General features: G+C 34.8%; 1 protein-coding gene across 3 annotated transcripts in view; it reads left to right on the top strand.

The window, feature by feature from the left end:
• Positions 1-24,364, top strand: part of LOC127880288 (histone-lysine N-methyltransferase ASH1L-like) — a 72,610-nt gene that overhangs the window by 5,767 nt on the left and 42,479 nt on the right. For 2 of the 3 annotated variants that reach the window (XM_052427635.1, XM_052427634.1), the window contains exons 4-6: positions 154-5,473; positions 19,389-20,046; positions 22,784-22,900. In XM_052427635.1, coding sequence (XP_052283595.1) covers positions 154-5,473; positions 19,389-20,046; positions 22,784-22,900 — 6,095 coding nt within the window. Of the gene's footprint in view, positions 1-153; positions 5,474-13,078; positions 13,093-19,388; positions 20,047-22,783; positions 22,901-24,364 lie in introns of those variants that run through there. The other variant, XM_052427636.1, reaches the window with a different exon arrangement.

Genomic DNA, 24,364 nt, shown 5'->3' with positions numbered 1-24,364 from the left:
CTTGTTTTTGCAATAAGCAAATAAGTGATTTAAATTAATAATTGTTCCTTTTTGCAAGTATGCCCATTGATGTCTTAATAATTTGTTTTCAAGAAATGTTGCTTCAGATTGTATTAGAGTATTAGTTAAACTATTCCTTTGGATAATTTTCAGGAAACCTGTGCATCAAATTGTACAGCTGAGACCATTCCAGAGCCGTTCGAAGATTCACTGGAATCCACAGACCCAGAAATAGTGAACAGTATAGAGGCTTCTCTGACAGATTTTTTTTCTGCACAAGAAAATTTAGATCCTTCAATGCCTAAAACATTTGAAGATGAAGTCTTAAAACATGAATCTGAATTGAGCACTTGTAAATTACTTGATCAGAATGAAGGAACAAGCAGTGAAAATATGTGTGATAATAATTCAAAGATGGCAGCCATAACAAGTACCATTGGATGTGATGATTTAACAGTAGGTCCACTCTTGGAAAGTATAGCATTAGATGCTGATTTAACAACTTCTGTTGTCTGTAAAGATGGCTTATCACAGCGAAGAGTGGAAAATGATAAACTAGAAAGTGTTTCATGTGAAACGAGTAATTCAGAAACTATTGAAGTTCAAAACAATAACAAAAGTGAGCTTCATAAGGAACAATCCATTTGGAAAGATGATGTGAATAATAAGGATGTTGCAATTGTTAGCAACACAGTTTCTGAATGTGAAACAATACACAAACCACAAGAGGAATTGGAAAAAGGATCTGTTGATATCATTAAAGATATGGTAGACTCAGGGCATGTAAATTGTGACCAACCAAAGGACATAGATAGCGAAACAAGTGAAATGACGTCGAAGGTCTCAAGTGAAACAAGGAATGTTTTTGATGTGTTCCCAGATATTGTTGATGGTTCTGAACAGGAGACACTTTCAGTGCCGCATGTTACTGCCAGTAATAGTGATTTTAAAGAAAGTGCTGAAGCCATCTTAATTAAGAGTGGAAATGCTGATGAAAAAGAAAAATCAGATGACGTGTTGAACATTTCTGGAAATACTAAATTCATGTCTTATGAAGAATTTTTGAAAAGTCGGGAAGAGAATTTGTTAACAAAAAGTTCAACTCAAAAGTCAAAAAAGACAAATAAAAAAGCATTGTTTAAATCTACGAAAAAGAGTTATACTGTGAAAAAGAGGACTTTTGATTCTGAGAGGAGTATTTTGGAAATGGCAAAACGTCGGTACCCAGGATTAAAAGAGTTGAGAGTGGAAATAAAGAGTGTAGAAGATGTTAAAGACAGTGTTCAAGTTGCTTCAGAACCAGTAGAGCAAACCTTGCCAAAAGAAGAGTCAGCAACTAGTTCAAATGCAAGGAGTTATTCTTCCAAATCAAAGAGTCATAGAAAAGTAGGTTTGAGGAACAAGTCAACAAAAGGTCTTTCATATGAGTTGAAGTCATTGAAAGAGCCTTCAATCCACATGAGAAATTCAGTTGCAAATGAGAAAAGTATTCCACTGAAAAAACGAACTAGACATCGTGTGATAGAGACTGTTTCACAGGGTTTTATAACTGATAAAACAAAAATTAAGAATGAGAAAGGCAATAAAAAAGAAAATTTGAAAGGTACTAAATTGAAGGAAAGTAATCAGAATAAACTGAAAATAGAAGTCCTGAGGAATGTTTCTGGAAAAGAATGGTCTTCTAGTCAGAAAAAGAGATCTCTAAACAACAGCAAAGATAAACAAGTTTTAAATTTAAATGAAAGACATTCAGTTGTTGAAAGTACAGTTAATTGTGTCTCAAATTCAGCTGCTCAAATGGCCAATGAAAAACTTAACTCTGATGCAAATGTTAAAATTACTGGTGAATGTAATATTTTTTCCAATCCCAAAGAAAGTGATCGTAAATGTTTACCAAAGACTATTGTATTAAAGAAGTATCCTGAAAGAACTTGTAAAATGAAAATTACACAGGAGTATGTTGCTAAGGGAGCTAAAAAGCATTCAAAAGATGTTTCTCTTCCAATTGTTAAACCGAAAACAGGATTGAAAATAGTAGAGAAAAAAGAAACAAATGCTGAAGTAACTTCAGATGACAGAAACCAAGCCATCAATAAGTCAAAAAAGAAAAGAAAACGTAAAGTGAAACCTTGGTCATGGGGAAATGAAAAGAAGCGTTCTAAACCTAAATTCAAACATATGCACAGTGAAAATGTGGAAGAAAAATATGCCGGTATGAATAAAGATTTAGACAGTATCGATATCGATATGACTGCTGAAAACCAACTAAATGTTGAAGATGCTAAAACAAGCAATCCTGAGACTTGTAATGATGATTGTGTGTTTCAAACAGTTGATTTGGTTAAGACTTTGTCAAATGAATCTGTGTGTGCTAGTGAGCTGACAAGCTATGTAAAAAATGCAACTGAAGAAACAAACGCCAATTTAGAGAGTGCCGCATCAGACCATTTGGAGCCACAAGTTGGCTTAGTTCAGTTAGTGAATGTGAACAATCCATTAGAACTTGAGAATATTTTAAATGAAGATAACTACCAACATGAATCTCCAGACAGTGGTGTTCAGTCCTTCGCAGGATCTCCTTCTGGAAATGAATCTCCAAACTCTGTCAGTCTTTCTAGTAATGACAACAGCGTGCCTAATGGTCTAAATAATTTACCCAGTTTCTCAGAAAAAGTGAAACAGTCTTCAGCTCTTAGCTCACTTTCATGTCTTACTAAGATCTCATTGTCAAGCAATGCTTTTGTTTCAAGTGTTCAATGTGCAACTGCCTCAGCAAGTGTGAGTTCTTATTCAGTAACAACTTCATTGAGCTCATCCACAGAAACATGTACTGTTTTCTCTATAGCTTCTCCTATAACTTCTGTGACACTGCCTTGTACATCATCAAATTATATTGATAAAATAAGTACAATTGCTTCATCTAATCACTCGCATTTAGTGTATTCTACATTGTGTCCAGTGCAATCAATTTCAGACACAAATATTTTAAGGAACCAAAGTCAACAGCACTCTCCCAGTAAAAAGAAAAATAGGGCGAAGTTTCTTCACTTACACAAGGCTAGTACTTTACTTCAGAAAGGTAGACTACCTACAGAAGAAGAAAAAGAACAAAGACTTGAAGATAAGTTTGATTATTTGAACAAACATGGTGCAAAATCTAACTGTGATATTTCCTTGAACTTAAAAAACATGAATGTGTTAACAGATGATGCTATTAATATGTTTTCGCAACCAACGAGTGTTGCAGCAATATGCTCATCCAATATTAAAACAGACTCTAAAACGGAACTTACAACAATCAATGCAAGTGATATATCTCAAGATATTCCTATTGAAATGGAAACTTTATCAGCAATTCCCACTGTGACATCATTTCATTCCAACTCTGGGTCAGACACAAGTTTTGAAAACAGACACGGACATTTCAAACGGAAAAAGAAACAGTCAAAAATTAAGAAAACGCGAAAAAGAACTCTTTCAAAAAGTAATGACATTAGCCTAACTGTAGAATCATCTATTTCAGTGTCAGTCAATTCGAACAATATCACTGAGTTGCCTTTGGATAATGATGAAAATGTTGAAACTGTCTCAGATTCCATGATTCAGTCGGAACCATTATATCCTAATGAAAGTTGTTTAGAAACTGAATCATTTTGTCAAGACATTGTTACCTCATTAATAGCTAGTGTGGAAAATGGTAAACCTTTTTTGGCGGCTGATAATTTCCAAAATGAAATCCTGCAGCCTGAAGTAGAAGACCATGATTGTAGTGATGCTGATAGGTCAATAAACAATGATGTTAGTGTTGCTTCTTTGTCATCTAGATCACTAGATGAAGATATTGAAAAAGGAATTATTGAAAGTGAAATACAGGGTGCCGATCATAACTTTGAAGTTGAAATATTTGATAAATTAAATGATTTTCAGGAGAAAACAAGTGAATCCACTCCTGAAAAAGATAGTGATAATCTAGAAAAAGATAGTGAAACATTACGGGATGTAATGAATGGGATTCATTCAGTTATTAAAAACTGGGATCAGGAAAACAAAGACACTGAAGGCGAATTTCAGTTGACTTTACCAATCAGTAATGAGAGTGCTGAAGAAAGTGTATCAGTTCAGGTGCCTCTTAGGAAGAGAGGGAGACCACCAAATAAATACAAGAAATACAAGAAACGGAAATTACTGACATTACAAAAGTACAGAAACAAATACTATTACAATGTGAACAAAATAAAAGCCAAAGGGGGACAGCCAATTTCTCTTAAAACATACCAGGATGTAATTATTAAGAGAAGACCAGGAAGACCCAAAGGTTCAAAAAATAAAGAAAGACTGAAAGAGGTCAAAGAAAAAAGGCCGCGTGGAAGGCCTAAGGGTGCACTGAATAAAGTGAAGAAAACTGTGCCATCTCCCTCTGAAGCACTAAGTGTAGAAGTGAGTACGATACCAGGGATAAACAATGATGCTTCTGGTCAGGAGCATGGAGTACAAAAGTCTACAATGATGCAATGGCGTGAAAGCAATGTCATGCATGGAATTGAGGGCGATGAAAAGAAAAAAAGGGGCAGGCCCCGTAAAAAACCTTTACCAGATGATACCACACCAAAGAAACGTGGGAGGCCTGCTTTAAAAGATAAGAGCTTGCAAAAGAATAAATCTAAGAAAATCAAGGAAAAAAATAATGACAATGTTGAACCTGTTATGACTGGTCCAAGTGATGTGATGATGTCAAATGAGTCTGTCAGTAAAAAGCAAGTGAAGAAGAAAGATTCAAAGATAAAAGTACAAAATAAATTTGATATTGCTGATGCTGTAATATCACCTGCCAAACTTGACCAAGAGGTTGACTTTGAGTCTAGAGAGCCAGCACAGTCCATCAGCTCTCATGACTCTGACACTAGTGGGGCAGGAAGCCACATGTACAACAAAATGTCAGCCATTCGGTTGTGGGAGGAAATGAGTAGACATAGGTGGAAGACAAAAAAGAAAAAACTGCTTCATTTCAGAAGTAAGCATAAAAACATTATTGACCCAGTGTTTAATGCTGAAGTTGAGTATCTGACTGGTGTATTTCCCAGACTTTCCATATCTCCTCGTGGAGAAACATATCTTAAGGTACGTCCTGGGGAGGTTCCATTGCCATCAATATTTAAAATCGCAAGGATTGATGTGAAGAAAAAGAAAAAAGATAAATTATTTGTGTTTGAAAAGTCTAAACCAATAAAACAGAAAAATGATGAATTAACAACCAAAGACAAAATTAAATTAGGTAGAAGGATAAGTGTACTTGGAGAAAGCTTTATGGACAATGATGCTGGAAGTGGACAGAAAGCATGTAACCTTCCTCCAAAAAAGCGGCATAAACTGTTCACCAGTCCTGAAGAAGGCTTTGGGAGGCAGGAAAAAAGGAAAGTTGGGCGGCCACGAAAACAGTCTGTGACAGTAGCCAGTCTGGAGACTTGTGCCTTCGGTAAGCTTTTTTATGTGTGTTATAAATATTGAGGGCTGTGATAAGGTTGTGAAATTGCTTTTTTTTACATGATTTACCAAAATGTCACAAATTATAAGTCACTGTATACAGCACAAAAATAGCCATGATTTACATTGAAAACAACAACACTTATTACAAGTTTGTGTCTTTCAAAAATTGGAAATCTTAACAATTTACGCCAAAAAAATAACTGAGGCGTTTTCGTATGTCAATGTTTTTCCAGATAATTCATTCAAGCATCATGATTTTTTGAGAAATCATAATCAAAATTGTCATCCTATACTTAAAATAAAGAACTGTTTAAGTTCACACACACACACACACAAATAGGCAAATAGTTATGAATGTGTTTTAGAATTACATTAACACAAGCTTTTGCCTTTTTAGCTCGAATATTATATATGAAATATATATAGTGGAGCTATCCTACTCACCCCAGCGTCGGCGTTGCCGTTCCCGTGTCTGTTGCCGTTTGCGTGCAAATGTTAAAGTTTGCGTACTACCCCAAATATTTTCAATGTCCCTTGACATATTGCTTTCATATTTTGCATACTTGTTTACCATCATGACCCCAACCTATAAACAAGAGCAGACAACTGTATCAAGCATTTTGACAGAATTATGGCCCCTTTTATACTTAGAATATGCGTATTATTGATAAATCTATGTTAAAGTTTGCGTACTACCCCAAATATTTCCTGTGTCCCTTGACATATTGCTTTCATATTTTGCATACTTGTTTACCAACATGACCCCAACCTATAAACAAGAGCAGACAACTGTATCAAGCATTTTGACAGAATTATGGCCCCTTTTATACTTAGAATATGCATATTATTGATAAATCTATGTTAAAGTTGCATACTACCCCAAATATTTCCTGTGTCCCTTGACATATTGCTTTCATTTTTTGCATACTTGTTTACCATCTTGACCCCAACTTATAAACAAGAGCAGACAACTGTATCAAGCATTTTGTCATTATTATTGCCCCTTTTACAGGGGTTCCACTGGCCCAAAAAAAGTTGTCGCCACTTTTTCGCGGCGCGAAACTGTCAGTTATTCCAACCTTATTAATTATGACAATTGTCTAAGAAACCTTACAACATCAATGTCATTGACTATATTATTACTTTTAAAAGTATGTAAATACATTAATAATAATAAGTAACTTCATAAGTCTTAATAAGCTTTATTTATACATAAAAACATTGGTTTGCACATGATAAACAATCACATATAACCAAACTTATCTAATAATGTTAACATCAATGGAACAGTATGCTGCATACATTTTTTATAAAAATTTATTTAAACATACAATCACACAAATGTACATCATCTGGAAGGGAAAAAAATTCAAACATCAATAAATAAAGCCTCTCAATTTAATTGTTAAACAGTTACATTTCAGAAAATAAAACATCTAAATTAAATTGTTTAACAGTTACATTTGGTCATTTGGCTAATATGATGCACATAAACTGAAAGGGAAAAATGATACACATCTGAACAACAAACATCTCAATTTAAATTAACACCGCCTTATATGTCGTTATAATCATTGATCTTTGTGCCAGTTTGTCCTAAGTGTTACATAATTGAGTGTTCTTTATCATAAAAGAACCGTTAATCCGATAATAATCCCCATAAAACTTGACAATAGCAGTAAAAACACCGACTGTAACACTTTCACGCTTCCGTGATTTCAGTGCACTTTACACTGTAGGTCGCTTACATCGTCGTAAATCAATATTTACAACTGACAAACGCTGGCCGCTTATGCTTGGTCGCGTGCTTTTCGACTCGCAGTACATTTTCGGATAGGATTTTACCGATTTTTTAAAATTAATCACTTTAAAAAAATTGGAGCCACTTAAAAAAAATTAGCGCCATTTGGCGCCAATGGCGATCGACAGCGGAACCCCTGCTTTTATACTTAGAATATGCATATTATTGATAAATCTATGTTAAAGTTTGCTTACTACCCCAAATATTTCCTGTATCCCTTGACATATTGCTTTCATATTTTGCATACTTGTTTACAAACATGACCCCAACCTATAAACAAAAGCAGACAACTGTATCAAACATTTTGACAGAATTATGGCCCCTTTTATACTAAGAATATGAATATTATTGATAAATCTAAGTTTAAGTTTGACAAAACAACACTTACCTGACATACCACAATGCACTCCACCCAAACCATCCCCCACGCCCCCTCCCCCCCCCCCCCAGAACCCTCCCCCCCTTACCCCCCCCCCCCTCCCCCCCCCCCCCAAAAAAATAAATAAATTTTTTCTTATTTTTGAAAGATCATCTATTAAATCAGCGTTTTAGATAAGCTGCATATCAGCGTAATATACACATTCGAAATATCAAGATACGCTAAATTTATCATTTCCTTGCGTACATTTAAGCAAGCCAATCTGGACTTACGCAAATGATGTAAATTCTCTGCGTACAACCTAAACAAAAAATATAAACAGCTGATTGTCTTTCGCCAAAATATGAGACTGGTTATTGTAAAAATTAGAGCTAATTTGTTCGCTGGATTGTAGAAATAGTTAGCCAGTCTGTATGTATACTCTGTATCATCTAGAGGCTTGTTAAATTATGTATTGATTTTTTTAACAAACAGGCAAGCGCTTATGTGTTTATTTACATGAAGAAAGCCAAACCAAATTACTTCTCAAAGTAAAATTGATTTGTTGTAAAAAAAGTTTTATAGAGTAAAAACATTGTACTGCCAATACTGAATGATTGAATTTCCTCTGTTTTCAAATAAAAAAGGACACACTTAAACGCTATTAAAACAACTGTTGAAAGTTGGCAAAAATGTTTTCCTTGGCTCACGAGCCTATAAACCAAGGACAGTTAAAAAACAAAAAACACTTTAAGAAACCTACTTCTATGAAGGAATACACATAGTTAATAATTTATGGTGTTTAACATAATTAAAGTAGTGTGTCTGTACCCTGGCTATATTCTTACCCTTCATGCAAGGCAAAATTTGACCATTTACCCCCATGATGTGAAAAGTGGGGGTATTTACCCCCATGGGTCAAAAATTATCTATAAAGCTGGATCACACACCCACATTATACCCCCCCCCCCCCCCCCCCCCCCCCCTCTCCGTGATGGCTTATGTTATACTGTCAAGCACTTGAATAGTCGAGCGCGCTGTCATCTGACAGCTCTTGTTGAAGTTCAATTTGCATCATGCTTTACTTAAATTACAAATCTCAGCTTAATTTAGGGTATGTTTGACCCAAAAACAGGCATTTTCCTGGCAGTTTAGGAAAAAAAAATCGGGATTGGTAATTTTTTCAAGCGAAAAATGTTCACTAATACACATTATGGGGAAAACTAATTTAATATCTTTTTATAATAATTCTAATTAGGAGAACAAAATCCTATAAATTATAGTTATATACTAAATGTTAGATTTAATTGAAATAAAATATAGATATAAATAATCATAAGACATGTCTGTAAAAAAAAAAAGGATTTTAGTGCATTAGTGGTATACTTACAGATTTTTTTCCCTTCTTTATAAAGTACAGGAAAACAACACCTTCTAATTGGGAAAAAATTAAAAATGTCCCAATTGCTGTCCAAAAAATCCCAATTGAAGGTTTTCTAAAAAAAATTATATAATGCAGCATTTAGTTTATTAATTGACAACTTGACAACACTAAGTTATCAATTTTAAAGTATTTGTGAGCAACAAATACTAATTTCCCAATCTGAAGACTTTACAAAGCCAATTTTACCACTTACAGGTTTTTTGTCGCAAATTTCTCCCAATTGGGCTGGCACCGGTACTTTTCCCGATAAGGCAAAGAAAAATTTTCGCGGATTTATTTTATTTTTTACATCCATTATACATGTAAACAAACTTTTTATGACGAATACACATGCGGTGATGCAGACGGTCTGATTTATAATATTTCGCTTAGTGTTTACCAGAAATTGCAACTAGAAATACTGGGTGTTGCGGTGGTCGAGTGGTAGGGTGGTGAGGTGGTCAAGTGGTAACACTCTGGTCTACCATTCCAGAGGTTCCCGGTTCAATTCCTGGCCTGGGCACTGGAAATTTTAGAAATGTTTCAAGTGTTTCCTGCCCAACTAGATATGTACTGGTATGAAAACCAGGTAATTATTGCGTGTATCGGTGCTATACAAAGCAGGTAAAAGAACCAAGGGATCTATTCGCAAAAAGCTAGGGTATTGCACCCTGATTCCTTGTATCTCAATACAAGGGCGATTTGTTACGGATATTGTTCTGATGTTTTTCTATGTTGGTAGCTGACTTGTAAACCTAGCTTGGAAATTCATGCAAGGCCAGTTTGATCTGATCAAGGTTAAGGACACTGTAACTTTAAAAAGAAAAACTGTTTTCAGCTTGTACCTTACATTTGGATGTAGGTATTGCACTTAACTTTTTTGTAGGTAGCTTATCTGCAGAACTTGCTTGAGACTGTACACTTAATTAAATCAAATCAATAACTAAAACATTGCAATCCTTGTGTCATAATGTTACCATGTTTCTTTTTATGCCCCCCTTCGACGAAGAGGGGATATATTGTTTTGCACGTGTCGGTCGATCCGTCTGTCCACCAAATGGCGTCCGGATGATAACTCAAGGACGCTAAGGCCTATGATCATGAAACTTCATAGGTACATTGATCATTTCAGGTCACTAGGTCAAAGGTCAAGGTCACAGTTACTCAAAACAGTAAAATGGTTTCCGTATGATAACTCAAAAAACGCTTAGGCCTAGGATCATGAAACTTCAATGTACATTGATCATGACTGGAAGATGACCCCTATATATTTTCAGGTCACTAGGTCAATGGTCAAAGTCACAGTAAACAGAAATAGTAAAATTGTTTCTGGATGATAACTCAACAATGCTTAGGCCTAGGATCATGAAACTTCATTGTACATTGATCGTTACTGGCAGATGACACCTATCGATTTTTAGGTCACTTGGTCAAAGGTCAAGTTCACAGTGACTCAAAACAGTAAAATGGGTTCCGGATGATAACTAAAGAATGCTTAAGCCTAGGATCTTTAAACTTCATAGGTACATTGATCATAAAAGATGATCCCCTATTGATTTTCAGGTAACTAGGTCAAAGGTCACAGTGACTTGAAACAGTAAAATGGTTTCCGGATGATAACTCAAAAATGCTTAGGCCTAAGTTCATGAAACTTCATAGGTACATTGATCATGACTGGCAAATGACCCCTATTGATTTTCTGGTTACTAGGTCAAAGGTCAAGGTCACAGTGACTCAAAACAGTAAAATGGTTTCGGGATGATAACTCAAGAACGCTAAGGCCTAGGATCATGAAACTTCATAGGTACATTGATCATGACTTGCAGATGATCCCTATTGATTTCAGGTCACTAGGATTAAGGTCAAGGTCACAGGGACTCTAAACAGTAAAATGGTTTCAGGATATCTCAGGAACTCTTAGGCCTAGGATCATGAAACTTCATAGGTACATTGATCATGACTGGCAGCTGACCCCTATTGATTTTCAGGTCACTAGGTCAATGGTAAAGGTCACAGTGACTCGAAACAGTTGAATGGTTTCCGGATGATAACTCAATAATGCTTAGGCCTAGGATCATGAAACGTCATAGGTACATTGATCATGACTGGCAGCTGACCCCTTATTCATTTTCAGGTCACTAGATCAAAGGTCAAGGTCACAGTGACTCAAAACAATAAAATGTTTTCCGGATGATAACTCAACAATGCTTAGTTAGGCCTAGGATCATGAAACTTCATAGGTACATTGATCATGACTGGCAAATAACCCCTATTGATTTTCAGGTCACTAGGTCAAAGTCAAGGTCACAGTGACATGAAGCAGTAAAATGGTTTTGAAGGTATTCACACAATGGCTGCTTCTACAGCTGACAGCCAATTGGGGGGGGCATGCGTGTTTTACAAACAGCCCTTGTTTAAGCTCTGAAGTAATGTAGAAATTTTAACATGTATAAGACATTCAGTCTGAACAAATCTAATCAATTGCCAATGGCATTCTTTGCCCCCATGTCTAAACAAAATCCTGGGGAAAGGCCTGCATAAGTATTTTGTGTCATTGCACATCAGATTCTTTGCTTTCTTGATTCCTCTCTTGATTGCAATATTTAATGTCATTTTGGAGTGGTGAATTAGGTGTAAAGCTCCATTCATTACCTTGCAAACTGGGTCATTATTGCATTTGCCTGCATATCAAAACCATGTGCGAAGTTATTTTTGACATTAATTAGATCCTAGTTGATGTTTTTATGTGCTTTGCAAAAAAGGCACAATTTCTGTCTGGCTTCCAGTTTACATTAAGTGATAATTGTTGTAGTGAAATATTTAATCTAGAAATAAAAAGAAACACAGTGCAAATTAATAACATTTTAAAAAGCTGAATTACATGTATTTGAAATCATGGATGATATGGGAGGCTTTAAATTTGTATTTTTAAGCAGCTTTTAAAAAAGGAATGAAAACAAATTCAAAAGAGCGCATTACTGACAGAGCATATGTGCAGATGGGTCAGCAAATGCTGTTTTGCTTTGTAGAATATTTTCGTCTAATATAAGTTAACAGCTGAAGGTCTTTTGATAAAATAGTTTATGACCTGCAAAATTCATGGAAAAAGTGAATAATTTAGTAGCATGTAACATTATCTTTGTTTTGTCTGCAGGTTTGGTTGAACTCATAAAATAAAAAGTGGCTCTAACAAAAAAAGCAAACCCACACACATCCAATGAAATGTTTGTCAAGTTTCTAATATTATGTTAAGTCTTATCAAATAATACCTCTAGAGAACAGGTAGTGGTGAACAAAACACAGCAAATCCAGGTAAATCAGATAATTTTGAGAGGCTTGCCTAGCACCTGTCTGGCTTGTTTTGAGAAGTCTCAATTGATTGCACCAAAAACATCCACCTTATGTTTTCCCTAGTTCAGGAATCGGAATGAGTCAATAATGGAGTGCTTTTGTTTATTCATTTTGTTTTAGGACATAGCTATGGTTGAGAAGTCAGCTTTCTACAGGAAAGAATGATATAAATAAAATTAATCAGCATTTGTTTCAACAATATGTTTTCCTCTGTAATTGATACACATAACAGAATGCCTGATCACTTTTTGATGCCTTATTGCCACCACATCCCCACCCTATTACATTTAATTATAATGTGCACCGAAAGATCAACAACAAGGTGATTAGCAAACTTAATATACATGTATTGCAGTCTTCGGAAAAAGCACTTCATATTCACCCATAGCAGTAATAATATTTTGGGGAAAAAGCAAATTTCAATATAATTAATTCACCAGCCTGGCAAGTGATACTCCTTTGCTCCTTTGCCAAAATATATTTATTTTTAACACTTGAATCTGTTCTTTTTAATTTGTAAGAGTTAATATTGTACTGGAAACATAGCAATTCCATTGTTTATAATCTTGACATGCACTTGCTTAGGACATGTCATTGGTTTGCTTTTTTACCAGTGCACTTGACTAAAGTGATGACAGTGACCATGATCAAGATGAAAGCGATGATGATGACTAGGTAAAGCTGGACAAGATTGACATGGCACCCATTAACTAAATTAGTATACATGTACATTTTATGCACAAATTGTTTCGTACATTTGCATTTGGTTTTGTTTGTTCAAGTTTGTTCAAGTTTTGCAAGAGTTTAATGAAATAATTTTAGTAAATTAGCAACACTTCAATTGATTAAAATTATAGAGGTTAACCAGTAACCTGGTTAACATACCAGAATTACCAGTTAACTGGTTACATTTTCAGGAAAAGGTTAGCCTGAAAAGATGTTGATTATGCTTTTTTCATGGAATAATTCTTAAGATTTTTTTTTTCGTGCAACATACTGCCATTTTGTGGAGGCAACTAGTAAGAACAGCATGCCGCACCATAGACAGTAATAAATACAAACAAAATAATCAAGCAATAAATCAGTACCTTTTTGGTTACAAACCATGGGTATGTTTTGATTATTGGCTCTATTGTTTTGTTTAGCTTGCGAAATTTTAACCAGCGAACTGCGTAGGTGGGGCTATAAGGGCGACATCATTGACACATTTATTGAACTCGTGATACAGCAATTTTTCCCCCATTTGGAAAAGTACGTGTACCAGCCAAATTGGGAAAATTGATATACAAGAAAAAAACCTGAAATTGGGAAATTTCATGTCGTGAAGATTTCATATTGGAACATTGATGTATTTGATTTTTTGCTCCTAAATACTTTAGAATTGTTAACTAAGTGTTGTAAAGGTGTCAAGATTATATTTACTTACATTCAAGTCCTAGAGCTTCATTTGGAAAAGCTGTGATAAAATCAGTTGTGACATTTGGCGGCTTATTTTGATGTTTTGTTCTCTAATTAAACTCTTTTCCATCACAGAAATAAAGTTACATGTATTCTGCATAACAGTACTTTTATATTGATGGATTAAGGTCAGTGCCTGGTTAGTATTGGCAAGATATAGCAGAAGATGATTGCAGAAAATACAATAGGGACTGAACACATTAAGTGTTGAGTTTTCCATATGGTATGGAGAAACTAATGTTGTGTAGTTCTAGGGAATAAACTGCTTAATTGTTGTTAGATGTCAATGTTTTTATGTCCCCCTTGAAGAAGAGGTGGTATATTGTTTTGCTGGATGTCGGTTGATGGGTTGGTCTGTCTGTCAGTAGACCAGTTTGTTTCCTTTCAATAACTTGTGAACAGATTGACCAATAAGATTGATACTTTCCATTAGCATTTGCCTTTGCCAGTAGATGACCCCTATTGAAATTGAGGTCTGAGGTCAAGGTCAAATTGTCACACTTAGTGAAAATTGTTTCTGATCAAAAAGTTGTGAATTACTGATTGACCAATATGCTTGATATTTCCCATGTGCACTGGCCTTTGCCAGTAGATGGCCGGTATTGACATTTGGGTCACTAGGTCAAAGGTCAAAGTCACTGTCAAAATTAGAGTGAAAATAGTTTCCGATCAATAACTTTTGAATGGAGGGACCAATTAGCTTGATACTTCCCATGTGAATTGGCATTGGACAGTAGATTGCCCCTATTGAAATTGGGGTCACTAAGTAAAAGGTAAAGGTCACTGGGGTCACTAAGTAAAAGGTCAAGGTCACTGTCTCATTAAGTGTGTAATAGACTAAGTGTCTGATCAATAACTCGTCAACTGATTCACCTATCGACTAGATACTTCCCATGTGCATTTGCCTTGGACAGTAGATGACCCATATTGAAATTGGGGTCACTATGTCAAAGGTCAAGGTCACTGTCACAATAAGTTCAAAAATCGTGTCTGATAAATTACTAGTCAATGAATTGACTGATTGGCTTGATACTTCACATTTGCATTGGCCTTGGGCAGTAGTTGACCCCTATTGAAATTGGGGTCATTAGTTAAAAGGTCAAGGTCACTGTGACACTAATATTATCAGATTACCTCTTATGGTCAGTTTTGTTGCAAAAAATCCTGTGTCAAGGCTGTGTTTGGGGGGCATCTGTCTCCAATTGCGAAGCTCTTGTTTAGTTTTTGAAAAAGATTCTGGCGAGTGAAAATTCTTTTGGGCAAGTAAAAACCAAAAAAAAAAGGCAAGACTGGCATGTTATTGTTAAAAGTAAATTTTTAAGACTGATTTTGAGCTTATAACTGATAAAAATTAAAGCTTGGTTTTACAAAATTATTGCACATATTCAGAGAAGAAGCTCAACTTTCCCTTAATATTCATTATTCATCCATCGTGTTCTAGTAAAAACTCACTTGTATTTAGAATTTATAATTGAATTCTTTGCTGTCTTAGTCTGCAATAAATAGTATGTTATGTTAATTGCTGTTTTTCCTGGCAGCTATGTTCCTAAATGCCAAAGTGATGTGTAACCATTAGCATTGCAGCATGCTGTTTCTGCAAGGGTCATGGTACCTGTAAGCTGCAAGTTGATGTTCTCATGCTCAATTGGATTTTATTTTGCAATTATACATGTATGTGCAAGTAAATACTAAGAGAAGATGGAATGAGAAAGAAATAAAACTTCTCGTTTAATTTAGGTTTATGATGTGTTTAATGATTATACAGGAATGATTATTTACTTGTCTTATGTTTCACACTAATTTGTTACCTTTTGCATTCCCTGACTGAACCTAACAAAATCAGTAACAAGTTATGCAAATGTCTTTACTGCTCATAGAAAAGAAGCCATTTTCATCACACCCAGTCTATCGGCTCTCAGAAATAATAGCCAGTCTGCATGCTTTTCTCAAGCCTTCACTTGGCCTTTTGACTCTGTTAGCTTGTGGGAATTATATACCACAAAATGACTGGACCAGATATATCCAAGGAGAGATTCCAAAACCTCTAATCCATTTGATAACAAAACATATTTGTTCTGTAACAATATTGATCAAGGGAGTCAGATTTCTGAAGCCTCTCAACTTGATCTAAATTCACTAGTGAAGCTCAGATGAAGCCTCTATATTGATTGACATGTTGGATAAAGCGGTGGGCCATTATCAAATAAGCCTTAAATATATAGAGTGCTGTGATTTGTGTTGTACAGTAATGGCTGTGGGAAGATGAATGGCCTGGAAACTTGATCCAATCAAATGGCCTGGCAATTAACAGAGCTATGAAATAGAGTTGACCCCAGTTATAATTGATGTTGACTCATAATTACCCCCCCCCCCCCCCCCCTGTCTGTAATGCTGCTCGCGTGTACTTTATGATATGAACTCTGTCTCAGTTTTATGTGAATCAATATCATTAAATACATGTATCAAAGCTTATTTGTTTTTTATGGATACAAACAGTACATCATTGTACATGTATTATTTGTGTCTTGAACTAGTCTCTCAGTTTTCCTTAAATAGACATGAAACTTTTTATGGTGTTAAAACTTTGTAATAAGTAGTTCTCAAACGGGTACCCGAAAAAAACAAATTTGCGGGTAAATAAAATACCCGCCAATCCGGGTCAAAGTTTCTGCGTACTTGTTCGGGTTGCAAGCTACAAAGTTCAAGATAACATGTTGAACGTGTAGTCAAATCATCTCTTTTAAACAAGGCCATCCTTAAAAATTCTTTTGTTTGGCATAACCCGACCGACCCACTAAAATCGGCCCGACTGATTTTTTTTGTGTGGAAAATTTCCACACAAAAAATTTTTTTGCTCGCCGAAACTTCTTTCTGCTAAACTTTTCCTTTCCGCTTATTTGCGTCATTTAATTGAATGCTCTTTGAAGGATATCTAGAATGGCAATGAACAAAACGCGTACCGGTATTTATTTGAGTCGCCTATTTATTTGACATATGCATATGCGATTAATTAGATTTTAAATACAATTAAACCGCTCCTGCTTTTCTCGTATCCCTTTAATTAAAATACGCTGCTGTCGTTCAGGATAGTTTGTGAGTAAAAAAACAAATTAATTAATTATCAGCGTTCAATTCAATTCGACAATCGGCAGGGATGTGTAATATTATCGCCATTTAACTAATTATTTAATTATCACTCTTTAATTCAGTTCGGTAAATATTCGGTAAAAAGATAAAAAGTGGTAAGCTTAGAAATATTAATTAACGGGTATGGTCACGTTTTTGTTTCATTTGCTTATCTCTTTATACGACTTTCTGACCGGTCGCTATTTTGGAGGCAGACGGCGATATTAAATGTGTAGTCAAATTATGCAACATCTGCGCATGAATGACCCAATATTATCTGATAGCTCCACCCGTTCTCACGTTTCATTCGACAACGTCATGTCATGTGTAAGTGAGCTCAATGCTGATTGGCCAGCTACCATGTGCACTTCATTAACAATAAGGTCAAGCAATGTCTAATCGGGTACAGACTGGGTTTCGTTAACTGTTCGAATTGCGAACACTTTCATTGAAACAAAGAGACAAATATAGAAAACCAGTCCGGATTAAAATAACGGATGTTTTCAACGAAATTTTACTAGAATGTTGCATTTTCGCAATGTAGATTTTTCTTTAGCCAAATTCTCAATAGTTTCGCAAATGACTCAATTGGCGAACGACAGCGCAAGCATTACGAACGTGTTATTATTGGAATAAATGACAAACTATGCTATAGTAAAGTAATATGTCAACCAAATAGTATATTAATTACTTATTTGCTAGGTTACTTGTTTTCATTTTCTGTAGTCAAACGATATGCACATTTTATTTCATGTGCAAAATGCGTACAATTTTTCGGACTGTCGTTTTCGGATAAAGTATTTTTCATCAATTATATTATATTTTCGAAGTTCTTTATAGAAAAAATAGACTTACAAATACACGTGCGGTGATACGGACGGTGCAGAAAAATCTTTACCAATTTCCTTTCATGAGGCAGAAGACTTGGAGCTTTATTTGATAATTACCTGTCAGTTTGGTATATGTCAGAGTTCAATGTCAGAAAAAAAATTAAAAAAAAATCCCTCATTACCTACCTACCCACCCAAATTTTCCTGGGTCGGGTTACGCCAACCAAACAATTTTTTAAGGATGGCCCAAGTGAAGTATAATCACACCTTAATCAGTTTAAGCAGTGTTGTTATTACAAAATGAATGCCTAGGAAAAACACAAGACACTTTTTGTCTGTATGTGTTAAGTAGCCAACAACAAAATTTTAAGATTTTAATAATACTCAAATTTTCCACTTGCTTTAATTAAATGAGATTGCAGAGGTTTTGCTGGAAATGCAACACTGATAGACTATAATTTATTGAGAAGTGTTTGTCCTTGGGTAGGAAATGTATTTAAGGACTTTTTTTCTGAAATGGTGGAGACTATTTGAGCTGCAAAAATGGGTCTTAATGCTGTTTTTTACCAGTGTGACTCCAAAACAGCCTGCATAATCCCGCAGTCTGGTCAGTAGCTACGCTGTCTGAGTTTAAAATAGAGAAGGTTTTGTGGTCTCATCAGCAAACAGGGTAGCTCCTGAACAGACTGAGCTGATGCTCATGCTTGTCTGAAGCTATTCTGGCCAGATATGGCGTAAGACCCATTTTTGCATGATACAGCTTATTTTAAAAATGTGATTTATACTCTGTTCCAATGGTTCTAGTGCTCTTTCCATGGCTGTTTTCAGATACTCAGTTGGTGAGGCATCCTGATTGACTTACTCAGCAATCAATGAATCATGAATGGTTCTCTTGGGAATCAAATTATCTGAAATTTGCCTTTTTATAATTGATTTTATCATACAGTATTACTGTGATTATTTATTTAAACTGCATTATGAGAGAAAGAACAACCCTTTGTACATGAACTTTAATTGAAGTTATCTTATAACTTCAACTGTATCTAACTGTAATTATTATGTTGTGTGGACATTTTCAAGTGTTCATACAAATAATTTTTAAATTAAAATTAAATAACTCAAGTAAGCATTCTGTTATAACAAGATTATACAAATTACACATCTGAAATTGTTTATGAAGTTAAATTTCGTTGTAGACAGATTGTTATGTAGGGCTTGAAATAAATAAAAAAACATTACAAATAGTTTGACGTAGGTTCATACTCACATTGTTTTGTTAGCCTTTTACTACTATCTTTACTATGAATGTGATTTTCTTTGAGTAAACACTGGATCATTTAGAAGAGACATCCTTTAAACAAAAATTTCCATAAAAGAATTTTCCCTGAATAGCCTGTACGGATGACACTTTACGCATATTTGTTAAGCCTGTTTTTTCTCAAAATATGGCTTATATTAAACAATAACAGAAAAGTATAATAATAGTTGCTATACTAATCAATTTTGTTTAATAAATGTAAAAATTCAGTAAATTGTGCTTTCTTGGCATATTTGCAGGTGATTTGCAGCGCAAGAAAGACACCAGTTTCAGGATGGGCCGAGATGGAATGGCGTCCTTTGCCTCTGTGGCATTGTCAGGATGTTGGCCTGGCTTCTCTGTGCTGAACTCTGAGTCACTAGCACCACTAACCACAAAAGCATCTACATCAGGGTCGGGGGATAAAAATATTGTGGATAAAATAGTCCAATCTGTAGACTGTGTCAGTACCAAGGAGTTTACTCATCATAAAAAGCTTGCTAAAGATTTTGCAGTTCCTGTGTCGAAGAAAACTGAAAAAAATCTTTTTACATCATTTTCTGTGAGTACAAAAGAGACTGTCTCAAAGTGCCATGACACGTCCAATGACTGTGAATCTTTCCAGGAAACTGCTGAGGATGGTGTTGAGGCTACTGAAATCACAAAAGATAGTGCCAAAATTGATGGTAGCAATAAAAGAAATCTAAAAAGAAAACTTGATCACCCTGGTCCTGTGTTTGCATCGAAAGACAGAAAATTGAAGCCAGATGGCAGAGCGGAGTTGCAGTTAAATAGTGAGCAACAAGATGACACGGAGAGCGTTCGTTCATCTGTCTGTCCAGATTCTGAGCCTCTGCCAGTCATTCACAGAAACGGAGAGATTGAGGGACCAGATTATGCAGCCCACAGTTCCGAACGGTGAGCATTTTGTTCATATGGTAATACTCTGGATACTGCTGAGTGTTTGAAAGTTACATATGCTTTTAATATGGAAACAATGTATTGAAACTGCTTTGAAGTAAAAATTTTTTTTCACAAGATTTCAGCACCTAAACAAAATTAAATAAGCAACTTGCATCAATTGACCTACAACTAGATATGATCAAGAAAATGTGTTAAACCATTTGAAAGTCTATGTGTTAATTTTCAGTTTGATTGGATGCAAGTTCCTGGATCAGATACCCCAAATTTTGGTTCTGGACCACACATGATTTTAAATTTGTGTCCCATCAGATGCACAATTTTACAGATTTGTTGCACTTAATTTATTAAGAAAATGATACAGAGGTTTGATTGTTCTGCTGATATGATTGACCCAAGAATAGTTTTGAGATTCATTTAAATTATAATATCAGTAACAAGAAATATCTTTAAAAAAGATATACGGCGTTGATTGTGGTCGATGTTTATGAACGATCAAAAGTTATCTCTATGAGATAAAAAGTAGCGGATGCCTTTTTTCTGCGCAGTTGTTAGCTACATCATAAGCAAATCAATTACGGGGTGTTGCGCCAGATTTCGTGGCTTATTTTGCTTTATGTGATATTATTACTCAGATATCTATATTTACAGAATAGAAAAACACAAGAAACATGAAAATAAACGAGTGCATATAGGTCAGCCGGCAATACTCGAATCTTATTTAATTGCATAATTATAGTATAGCGAATTATTGTGGTCATGCTTAATAAACTGGTCTAAATGGATAAATATTTCTAATTAATTTTATCAAAATTGGTCCTTATCATGCAAATTTTGAAACCATATTAAAAATCGATGATTGACATACCACAATAATATCGCCGAATATCTTTATTTAGTATCTTTCTGATCAAACAGACTTCAAGTGCACAAAGTTTACGAGACGGCGTTTATATAAAGATTTCTGCAACTGACCGCAAACTGACCTTGATACCTTGCGGATTGGAATGCAATGCATTACAGTCACTACGTTATTGTCAGTAAGACACAATGATCGCAACCCCTTTTGCGAACTCCGGTGATGAACTGTATATAAACTCTGACTTTCACAAAATGACCGCGTATTGACCCGAAACCTCGCGTGTTGAAATGCAATGCAAGTAAGTACTAAATATGACAACATAGCCTTTAGTTAAACGCTTTTGCGCTGGTAATTCTCTGAAAATAAAAGGTGAACGCACAAACTGTATTTATGTCGAAAATTGATTGTAAAACTGTTCTATCTATTGGGCCTTTTCATTAGAGATAAAATTGTTTCATGCAGTAAAACAGTGTTACAAAGACGCGGATATGTTTCCAATGTTCTGGTGTTATACTCAAATCAGCCAATGGAATAAATGAAGTGTATTCATTCGTACCTAGCCGCGGGAAATTTTATTTGAGTATTATTGGACACTTACAAAGGTCAAGTCAGGGTGAAAAGCTGGCTTATTCAGCTTACGCCGAAAAACAAATATTACATAGGGAATTACTAGAACAAACAGCAGATAAAAAAGATGTAATACCAGTTTCTGAATGGTAAGGGTAACTGTGTTTATAAGACAAATCTTTCATCATCCTTGTGAAAAATCTTGAACTGCAGACTCAGTGGTAATTTGTTGTTTATTGAAACAATGTAAAGGTGCTTACTATATTGTGAAGGTAAACAGTTTGCCAGCATCTTTTACAGGTATCCAGCAACAAAATGGCTCCAATGTTAAATTTGCATCAGTAGTATCTGAATGTGAGTTAAATACTTATTGCAAAGTTTAACTTAATGTTCTTTTCCATGTCTGTTTTAAGAGGTTTGTCAGGCACTGTTTAACTGAGTGTTATGCAGTCAGTATAGTAAAAAATCAGTCAATACAACTTTCCTGCGTTAAGACTTGTCCACAATCACTCTCTGGTTGTTGCATTGATGTGAATTATTTGCAAAATGTCACCTAATAACGGGTTGAAACCACTTACTATGAATCTTATTGTTACAAAACATTAAAAAGTACTCTGCATATTAAAACATGTATGCAAGTTGAGTATGTTATGAAAAAGATTATTAACCTACTTTTATTGACAGCGACCCTTAATATAAACCATAATGTAATAATAATAGACCATAAAAACCATTCTGTAAGTCCTGGTGAGATTCAACATTAATGTAAAACCCTGATAACTTCAAACACTGTAAAAGATATTTGACAGGTAGGTTACAGAACTGGATAAGAGGGTCATCAACGTTTACTAATTAACAATAAGATACACATATAGATTGAAACATTATTTGACAGACATCCTGTTTATTTTAGCAGTTAATCTTCCTCCTTTTACCAATAATTTCCCTGTGAAGAAATCTTTCTATAAATATAATGTGTTTTGTAAATAGACATGTATTTTTTAATATCTGTCAATTTTTAATGTGTCTAGATAGTGCATGTCTTTTCCTGAAGCAGGCCTTGAAAAGACATGCATATGTTATCCTTAGTCAAAGATGATTTATAATGGAGCTGTTTTGGGATGAGATATTAACATTATTGTTCAGTAGTTCAAAATAGTCATACATGAATTCTCAATAATACCTGTTATAAAGAAAATATTAGGTTAGTACCTTTGCACACTTTTTTGTGGTAACTTTGACAACATGAATACATCATAATAATTAATTCTAATATTATTATTTGTTGTGTTTTTTTTTTCCCAGAAGTGAGTCTGTGGAGAGCCAGGAGAGCGACACAAGCATAGTGAAGAGGCCGTCCACATTCCAGAAGAAACGCTACCAGAGGGCAGGGCTGTATTCAGCCTCGTACAAGGACGAACAGTAAGTGACAACCACATAGCTGCTTGCACTTAACCCATTCCAACTCTGAAGCAAAATGACAATTGCTATATTTAAAAGGCATAAAACCAAAACAGCCTGCGAGTAATTCGCAGTCTGTTCAGGTTTTATGTTGCTTGCTGCTCATCATTATCTGAGGGCTTGAAATGAAGCCCGTGAAACTTAAATATATGAAGAAAGGCCTTCAATTTAATGATTTTCTAAGGGACTTACTAACAAAAAGTGTATCTGCGTGTAAAGGTTGAATAGGAAAGTTTGAGTGGAATTTACTGGAAATTTTCTTTTGTATCATAGTGTTTGTTAAGTTGGAACCATCTTAGTCCTATGTTTGGATAATTGTTTAAGAAAAAAAAACATTCAGAGGCTGTCCTGGTTAATGCAAAGAGGTGATTGTTTCTAGAAATAGATTTGAAAGTGATTAGATTGTTAAGATACAGATTCCCAGCCAAAATAGAGCTTGGGATTGCATCACTGATTTCTTTAAGAAATTTTTGTTGCATTTGATCATAAAGCCTGAGCATGTGTTCATTATTTCTGCCACACTGTAGTGCAACCTAAATCACCACAATCTTTTGGTAAACGTGGGTGTTTTTTATTTCTGAAAGGCAGGAATTTTATCGCGCCTAACCTCTTTTAACAATTTCTTATGAAGACTTGTCACTTATTTTTCGCCTTGGTATTTCATGTTGTTGAAAGCTGTTTTCCTTATCAAACTGAGATAACTGTCTAAATGGTGACATATTTTGAGATCTTTTTTTGATCTGTAAATGAAATTTGTCCAGAAAAATGCCATTATTTAAATAATTTCTTAATGGTATGACGCATGTTGCAAGAGAGAACACTTTATTATTATGACCTTCTAATTTATTTTAAGTAAACTATCAATTTAAATTTATCCTCAAATGTTGATTTCAAAATGATATTTTAGCATTTACACTGAGAGCTAATCTTAATTATTTTTTATGAAAACATGATTCTTTTGTTAAACATTTTGCACTTAAATGTCATTTATGAGTTTTTTATTAACTATAATAACTGTGAAATATTTTCCCACCAGTTTGCGGCTTTTTTTAGCCAGATGCACTGGTGTAGAAAATCTTGTAAATCAATGAAATTGTAGTTTTCATACCTCTCATATTAAGTACATGTATCGGGTAACAATGTTGCCCTGTTGAGTTCTTTATCTTTTTGTCACAGCTTAGGGAGGTTTAAGGTTACATTCTTCCACCAATATTCTTGTTGATTTATTATATTGCTTTATAAGATGGTTGTGAATTAATGAATAAGGAATCTATGTTATCATTTGTACTTAATTATTTGCAAGTTTTTGACAAATCATCTGGAATTCATCAGGGATTTTTTAGGACAAAGCTTTAAAATAACTAGCAAAAAAAACTATGATTTATTATTGAGACAAATAAGCATTGGCATTTTATAAATATTTTC

This window comes from Dreissena polymorpha, chromosome 4, assembly GCF_020536995.1.
Source record: "Dreissena polymorpha isolate Duluth1 chromosome 4, UMN_Dpol_1.0, whole genome shotgun sequence".
Taxonomy (NCBI): domain Eukaryota; kingdom Metazoa; phylum Mollusca; class Bivalvia; order Myida; family Dreissenidae; genus Dreissena; species Dreissena polymorpha.
The sequence above is the reverse complement of the archived record's forward strand: the minus strand, read 5'-3'. Positions and strand labels throughout refer to the sequence as shown.